This window comes from Benincasa hispida, chromosome 1 (assembly GCF_009727055.1).
Source record: "Benincasa hispida cultivar B227 chromosome 1, ASM972705v1, whole genome shotgun sequence".
NCBI classification, from domain to species: domain Eukaryota; kingdom Viridiplantae; phylum Streptophyta; class Magnoliopsida; order Cucurbitales; family Cucurbitaceae; genus Benincasa; species Benincasa hispida.
The window spans coordinates 48,111,379-48,120,322 of NC_052349.1; the positions used below are offsets into that span (position 1 = coordinate 48,111,379).

At 31.3% G+C, this 8,944-nt stretch overlaps 1 protein-coding gene across 1 annotated transcript; it reads left to right on the top strand.

Annotated features, from left to right (window-relative positions):
- The first annotated feature begins 5,619 nt into the window (after window positions 1–5,619).
- On the top strand, window positions 5,620–8,655 carry LOC120070558 (cation/H(+) antiporter 15-like). The gene is made up of 3 exons (XM_039022353.1): window positions 5,620–6,080; window positions 6,181–7,173; window positions 7,266–8,655. Exons 1-3 carry the CDS (start codon window positions 5,820–5,822, stop codon window positions 8,466–8,468), a joined length of 2,457 nt encoding a protein of 818 aa, XP_038878281.1. The 5' UTR covers window positions 5,620–5,819; the 3' UTR covers window positions 8,469–8,655.
- The last annotated feature ends 289 nt before the right edge of the window (window positions 8,656–8,944 follow it).

The window sequence follows — 8,944 nt, forward strand, 5'->3', positions numbered from 1 at the left end:
GTGATTTCTTAATAAAAACACGTGGACATATTGACTTATTTTGATATCCTTTTTTCAATGGATACTCAGGCGATTGTACCATATCCGTCTTGATTTTTTCAATTCATATAGCGATCTCTGTAACTTTATTGAATACCATTTTTAGGAATTTGATGTATATGTTTCAGGTACCTTAAATCCTCCTAGGATTCTCATATAAATATAATTATTAAGAGATTCATATAAATATGTTGTGACTATATCCATAAGATGCATACTCATACTTTTATACAGAATAAAGCCAATTAAATATCTTAATGCAATTGCATCTACTATCGGAGAATATGTCTCCTCAAAATTAATATCAGTCTTTGTGAAAAACCTTGTGTAACTAGTCTTGCTTTATATTTTATGACCTCATTATTTTCATTTCTTTTCCTCACAAATACCCATTTGTATCCCACAGGTTTAACACCTTCCAGTGTTCAGACTACATGTCCAAAAACCTGACATTTTGAAAGTGAGTTTAATTCTGCCTCGATTGCTTCTTTCCACTAAAGCCAATCTTTTCTACCTTAATTGCTTCTTTCCACCAAAGCCAATCTTTTCTATATCGACATTCTTCAACAGATTTTGGTTCAAGATCCTCATTTTTAGATATAATATCAAGAGCAGCATTATACGCAAAAATGTTGTCAATAATTACATTAGTTCGATTCCATCTTTTTTCTGTCATGATATAGTTTATTGAAATCTCATTATTATCTTTAGGTATTTCACATTTCTCATTAGTCATGTTGAATATTTCTTTATGGGTATTAACATTCTCAACCAAGTCCTTTTCACTATTAATTATTTTTTGTTTTCGATGATTTTTATCTTTGGAACCCATTGATTTACAACGCTTCCGGCGTGTTCCAGACTCATTAGTGACAACTTGTTATGCTGGGATATCAATTTTTTATGGAACATTTACAACGGGTATATGTGACTTAGTTATTTTCTTTGCATTTAAAAATTTATTTGTAAATTGATTTACTATATTTTGTAAATGAATTATTTTCTGAACTTCAAGTTCACATTGATCTGTACGGGGATCTAAATGATTTACTATATTTGCAACTGTTATGCTGGGATATCAATTTTTTATGGAACATTTACAACTAGTATGTGACTTAGTTATTTTCTTTGCATTTAAAAATTCATTTGTAAATTGATTTACTATATTTTGTAAATGAATTATTTTCTGAACTTCAAGTTCACATTGATCTGTACGGGGATCTAAATGAGACAATAACGATGCATTCCATGTAATTTCTTTTTCCAACTTCTTAATTCCTCCCCCTAATGTTGGAAAATTTGTCTCATTAAAATGATAATCAGCAAATTGTGCAGTAAATAAATCACTCGTCAAGGGTTCAAGATATTTAATAAGTGATGGGGAATCATATCCAACATATATTTCTAATCTCTTTTAAGGACCCATCTTAGTGCGATGTGGTGGGGTAATTAGAACATATACTGCACATCCAAAAATTCCCAGATGAGAAATATTTGGCTCATAACCATAAGCTAATTGTAATGGCGAGTACTTATGATAAGCTACTGGCCTAATGCGTACAAGTGATGCTGCATGCAAAATAGCATGTCCTCATACAGATGAAGGAAGCTTAGCTCTCATAAGTAATGGTCTTGCAGTTAATTATAAACGTCTTATAAATGATTATGCTAAACCATTTTGTATATGAACATGAGTTACATGATGTTCAACACTTATCCCAATTGACATACAATAATTATCAAAAGTTTGAGATGTAAATTTACCAACATTATCAAGACGAATGGTCTTAATTGTATAATCAGGAAATTGTACTTTTAACTTAATTATTTGAGTAAGTAATTTTGCAAATACAAGATTTTGACTTGATAATAAGCACCGTGTGACCATCTGTTAGATACATCTATTAATACCATAAAATATCTAAATGGTCCACTTGGTGGTTAATGGGTCATATATCACCATGAGTTCGTTTTAAAAATGTAGATGATTCAGTCCCCACTTTAGCTAGTGATGGTCTAATTATCAATTTTTCTTGACAGCAAGCATCACATGATAATTCATTAGATTGAAGAATTCTCTGGTTCTTCAATGCGTGTCCATTTGAATTTTCAATAATTCTCCTTATCATTATAGATCCTGGATGACCCAATCGGTCATGCCAAATTGTAAATATGTCTGGATTCATGAACTTCAAGTCCATTGTTGCATATGTTTCAATTAGTCGTATATGAATATAATACAATCCAAAAGATAAAGCAGACAACTTTTCCATTATATGTTTTTCATTTGAGATAGTAGATATGATATATAGATATTCCACATTATTCTTACTATCAGTCTCATTACGATAACCATTGTAACACATATCTTTAAAACTTAGAAGATTTCTTTTTGATTGACTAGAGAACAAAACTTTGGATCAAGTTTGCAGAACCTGATATTGTATTTACTTTTGCTTTCAGCATTGTTAATTTGGAAAAATATTTTTTATTTATAAGTATTGTATGTGTAATTGCACTGTTTGCCAAACGTAAATCTTCTTTGCTCATTTTTTCATCACCCAACATATGAAAATGATCTATGTTTCTTTAGGATCTACCTTTAGCGGGAAAAACGACATGAGCTCGTGTTGATAACGTGTTATGAAATTAAGGAGCACAACGGGAATACGAGTATGAAAAATATAATATAATAATATTTTTATATAATGATAATAAATAAATAAAAACTAAAATTATAAAATAAAATAACTAAAAACATAAAATAACCAAAATCATGAAATTGGATAATATGAAAATTAGTGGAAGTGGAATTCTCACCCATTTATGTGTAATTTTAAGATTCATCAAATGTCATTATTTATAGGCAAAGTGGCAAGTAGGATGTGGACTTATATGAATACCAAGCATGAATGATTGCAAGGCACATGGACAATATAAGTGGTGACACATGACCTTTGGTTTACTAAGCAATGGACATTTATTTTCTATTATAATATTTATAATACATTTCAACATTTCTTATCATACAAAACATACTTTCATAAGTAATACATTTTGAAAACATACTCTAATATATGAATGTTTAGTTTCGTTTGACAACATTTTCATATTTTTGTTTTTGTTTTTAGGATGCAGATGTTTTCTTCTTGAAAAATTTTACAGATAGAAAAGATGTCAAACTATTTATAAAAATAACAAAAAAAAAAAAAAAATTGATAGACACTAATAGACTTCTATCAGCGTCTATTAGTGATAGACTTCTATGAGTTTCTATCACCGATAGACATTGATAAACTTCTATTAGCCTCTATCTGCTTCTATAAAAAAGATTACAATTGTACTATTTTGTGTAAATAGTTTTCCTTATTTTTCTATTTTTTTGAAAATCTCCCTTTTCTCTTCCTAATTTTATTTTGAATTCTTACTCAAATTCCATAAATTTATATGTAGTAGGTTGATAAATTTTCAAAATAGGTACATATAATGTAAGTAAGAGAAAATATTTTTAGAAATGTTAGGAAAATACTTAAGAAACATAATTATAAAGTACAACAACAATTACAAATAAATAATTAAATGTATATATATACAAACATAACATGTGTGGTAAGGCTCTACAGATTTGCAACGTGGAGCAGCCAAACTTATTCTTAAGAGGAGAAAAATGGAATCGCTACTAGTCTTGATTTAGAAGGCGTGACTGGATACCTACAAGTATGCTAAAATGGTCGGGGTCTTTTTGTGTATGGGGAAGGTATTAACATCCCACAACACTCATTCAAAGAACAAAGTTTATTTTTCTCGTGTTAATTTAAAGAAAATGGTCTTGAAGAAAAAGATGGTTTTTATGTTGATTTTATAAATGTTCCATAATTTATTGGTTAGTACTAAAATAGATAATGAACAATAATTATGACCATTAAAAAATTTTATTTGAATTTAATTTGGCCTTCAAAAGTAAATTCATCGCCTCAAGAACATTAAAGAATCAACCTCTTTTGAAAGCCTAATGTTCGAGGAAAGTTTTATTAGAAAGATATTTGGAAAAAACCTTTTGCAAAAACCTTTCTTATATTTTATTTCTAAGAAAAATATTATTCATGAATCAATTTTTATTTTATTTATTTACTTTTAAAGAAAAGTATGAAAGGAAGATTTCATTACCTTTTTTTCTAAAAGAAAAAGAAATCTTATGAAATTAATTTTATGTTTAAGTTGTTTTGTTGAAATAAATATTAGGGGATTGATTTAGAGAAATTCAAAGTTTACTTTTAAAGAAAAATGTCTTTTATGAAAAGTTTTTTTAAATGCATATTTTTCAATAATTGAATTTTTGTTATTAAAGAAACAAAAGAATACGTAAAAGGACAAGATTTTTTTTTCCCCAAAGATATTGAATTAAATACCTGCTATGCTTATTTTGGCAAAATGAAAAAAAAAATATATATTTACAAGAGAAAACATATAGAAATCAAATCCTGACTTCCCAAGAATTTAAATTTATACGTCAAGAATCTCAAATAACGGCCTTTTAAGAGTTTGAGTTCTATCGTCAGAGAAAAAAACTTTTTTTTTTCCAAAATAAGTGTTATTATTAACAAAAAAAAAAAAAAGAATGATTATCATAAACGAAGTGATAAAACAAAAATACATGAACACTTCAAAAAACTCATTCACGAATATTATTTAGCAAATTTCTTGATACAAATATTTTAAATATATGTAATGACTATGATACATGGAAAGATTTTTTTTAATCATTAATGCACAACTAAATAAACATGCCTTACAAAAAAAAAAAAAATTTGGATAATGAACTACATCGATGAATGAATGTAAACAAGACATCAACATAGAATAAAAACAAACATATTTTGTGAGAGCAATAGACTTACTACATAAACAAGACATAATGATACTTTCTCCGAACGGCAAACTTAAAGTAAAACAATGTTGTTGTGAAATTAGAATAAGGAGAGGAGAAAAAAGCATGGAGAAGAAAAAAAAATGAGAGAAATAAAAGTCGAGGGAAAAAGGTGGTAGAGATTTTTATAAACAAAAGAAGTTACGACATTCTTAACAGTTTTAATTTTGTATTTAATTAATTCCATATATTTTCAAAATTTGTAAAATCAACCCAAACTTGAACTATACCTTTTGAAGTTTAGAGACCCCGTAGACAATTTTTTAAAGTTGAGATATGTATTACAAATGTTCTAGATTAAAATTGTAATTTAACATTATTTTTAAACTTGTAATTTCAGGGATAAAAGTATCAATTTTAACCCTAATTTTGTCACATGATGTTTGAATTTTAACTATACACTTTCAATTTTATAAATTCAAACTCTAGGTTTAAAGTTTAAACAATGGTAATTTCAGTTAAATTTACACAATGTTTTTTTTAATTGTTCACTGGATAAGTTCCACTAAAATTCTAAAAAATAAAAAATAAAGAATTTCTTCATAAAAGAAATACCAAATTAGAAGTTGAGTTGTTTTGTTACTAGATATAGAAAGAGGGAAATGTTGATAAAAATATTTATGGAAAAGAAGAAAAAAAGAAAAGAAAAGAATAGGAAAATATGGTGGGGGTGTTTGGGTTGTAGGCCAGATATGAATTGAAGTTGAATTTCTTTTTTCCCCAAATTTGTATGTTGTTGAGGTTCTTCATTTAGGTTAACCAACTTCAAAAGTGCTTTCCTCCCTTTTGATTTCTTCTTTCTCTGTTTTGATGAAGCCATTTTCAGTATCAATAAAATAACTTTTGTCTGAAAATGGGTTCCATTGTAATGGAACCAGAGGACATTGCTGCTTACAGCAACGATGGAATTGGCCATGGTTCCAACAACTTCACCAAGATATGTATATTTGCCAACCGGATTCACTGCAATAATGGTGTTTTCAGTGGAGCAAAGCCTTTAGAGTTCTCAGTTCCTCTTCTTCTCTTGCAGCTTGGAATTTGTTCTGGAATTATCATCTTGTTTTCTCAGCTTCTCAAGCCCCTCGGCCAACCCCTCATCGTCTCCCAAATTATGGTAACAGCTCATATTTTATTTGTTCCACTCTCCTGGCTTTTAGATTGGGGCAAAATGTTATTTGTGTTATTGGTTGTGACTGGTGATTTAATTTGAGCAGGGTGGTTTAGTTATAGGTGCTTCCGGTCTATGCTACATGGAGAAATTTAGAGAGGCGGTTTTCCCACTGAGCGGATTCATTGTTCTTGATGTGGTTTCTGCATTTGGTCGTGTTTTTTACTTTTTTCTGATCGGCGTGCAAACGGATATCTCGTTTGTCAAAAATATTGACAAGAAAGCTTTTGGCATTGGGTCTTGTTCTGCGGTTTTGGCTACTATTCTAGTCATCATTTACTCTGTATTCGTCGCTAATTTTCTCGACATCCAATCATCCAAATACCTTTTCGTCCTCGGTCAATTAGAGACATTCATCAATTTTCCCATGGTTTCTTCCCTTCTTTATGAGCTTCATTTGATCAACTCTGAGTTTGGAAGAATGGCTTTGTCAACATCCATGGCTTCTAATATCGTCGGCATATGTCTTTCAATACTAGGAGGTATCTTCGATCCAAATGGCGAGACCAGACAAGAGGACTTATCAAAAAATCTTGTTATTGTGGTGCTTATACTTGTCTTCATTTTTGTTTTCCGACATGCCAGTCTATGGATGATAAGGAAGAATCCAATTGGCCAGCCATTAAAGGAGTGTTTTGTGATTACCCTGCTTTTAGGAGTGTTGATGGTTGCCTTCTGCTGCCAGGCCTTGGGTTTGCAGATCTACGTTGGTCCTTTTTTACTTGGATTTATAATACCTTCAGGGCCTCCCATTGGATCAACATTGGTGGAGAGACTTGATTTCATCACCTCTTGGGTTTTCATGCCCATCTTCTTTGCCAAAATAGGCTTGATTGTCAATAACTACACCATGAAACTCATCAATTTCTTATGCATGACACTCGTTGTCTTCATTAGTGCATTAGGAAAATTTTTGGGTGCTCTTATGATTTCAATATACTACAAACTTCCTATGAAAGATGCCCTCTCACTCGGCCTCATCTTGAATAGTCAAGGTGCTCTTGAGCTTGGTATGCTTAAAATAAAGAGGAGGGAAAAGGTAGGAACATGAATTTCTTGTTGACCATCATTATCTAATTGCATCTTATCATTTCTAAGAAACTCACTAACTTTTTCCCTAAATATGTGCAGATGATAGATGAGGAAGCACTTGTAGTTGGATGCATATGCATGTTGGTTATCGTTTCAATAATCACTCCAGTAATAAGATATCTCTTTCATCCTTCAAGAAGGTATATAGTTTACAAGAAAAGGACAGTGATGCACTTAAGACAAGAGTTTGATCTTTGCGTATTAGTCTGTATTTATGACCAAGAAGATGTTCCTAGTGCCATTAACCTACTCGACGCCTTAAATCCAACGAGACGAAGTCACCTTGTTGTATACATGCTTCATCTTGTTGAGCTTCTTGGTCGTTCCCAACCAAAACTCATACATCACAAGCATAGGAAAGCCATGACTTTAAGGTCATCCTCTTCTGAGCCTATTATTAATGCCTTCAAATACTTTGCAGAGAGCAGCAATGAAACTGTCGCAATCAATTCCTTCACTGCGGTATCACCTTTTAAAACAATTCATGACGATGTTTGTTCACTTGCTTTGGACAAAAAGTCTTCCTTGATTCTTGTTCCTTTTCACAAGAGATTTCATTCCAATGGCGTGTTGTCATCGTCCAAACATAAAATAAAAATGGTTAACCATCATATCTTTGAGAAGGCACCATGCTCCATCGCCATTGTTGTTGAACGTGGATTTTCAAATGTCTCAAAGTCTATTACAAACCATTTGCAGTCTTTTAAAATAGCTGTAGTCTTCGTAGGTGGACCAGACGATCGTGAGGCAATGTTCATCGGGGCAAGAATGGCTGGGCATTTCAATATAAACTTGACAATGATTCGATTGCTAGAGAACGAGAATGTCCCAAGGGAAGAAATTGAGGAAAGAAGGCTCGATGATGAAGCGGTGGTTGAGTTTCGACAAATTATAGCAAACAACCATAGAGTGAGGTACATAGAAGAGGTGGTGAAGGATGGCACTGGAACAATCTCTATGCTACGTTCGATGGGGAGTAATTTTGATCTCGTTATGGTTGGAAGACGACATAGCCCGTGTCTGGCGTTAGCTCAAGGGTTGGTGCTTTGGAATGAGTGCACAGAACTTGGGGCCATTGGAGAGGTATTGGCCTCTTCAGATTTCATGGGTAATGCCATAATCTTGGTTGTGCAACAACACACAAGAGTGGCTAATGAAGACCAAGAGAATCATCAAGAAACTATCATTTTCATGGATAATATTGATGCAAAGGATGATGCAAAAGACTTGTTCATCCAATAGCAATTTATAAGAGTTTTGAATCCGCCCTCTCTTTTACTAATGATTTTTAACTTAGAGTTGGAAAGGTTAATTTTGATCCCTCTCTTTTTGTTTCTTCTCATTTCTTTTAGCTTCTCAACATTGTAAATTCTCCACCCCATTCCATATTAGCATGTTAATAACATCATCTTTATTCTTTACTTGGTCATTCTGACTTTCAATGATGAGTTTTGGATGATTTTGCATTTTTGTTCTTTGTTTGTTTGGTTGACACACTAATTTAGTACTCTTTTTCCATTTGTTCATCATAGTGATTTAAGTTTAAAATTAGTTTGTTTTTAAGTTTAGAATGAAAACTTTATGGTTTCTGAATGGCTGAATCTTTTAGGGATTAGTATTTTGTTAGTAACAAAAGTTTTTCCACATAATATTACATAAGCTAGTGTTAAAATAGAAGTTATAGTAACCAAAAACTAAAGTTTTAAAATAAAATAATA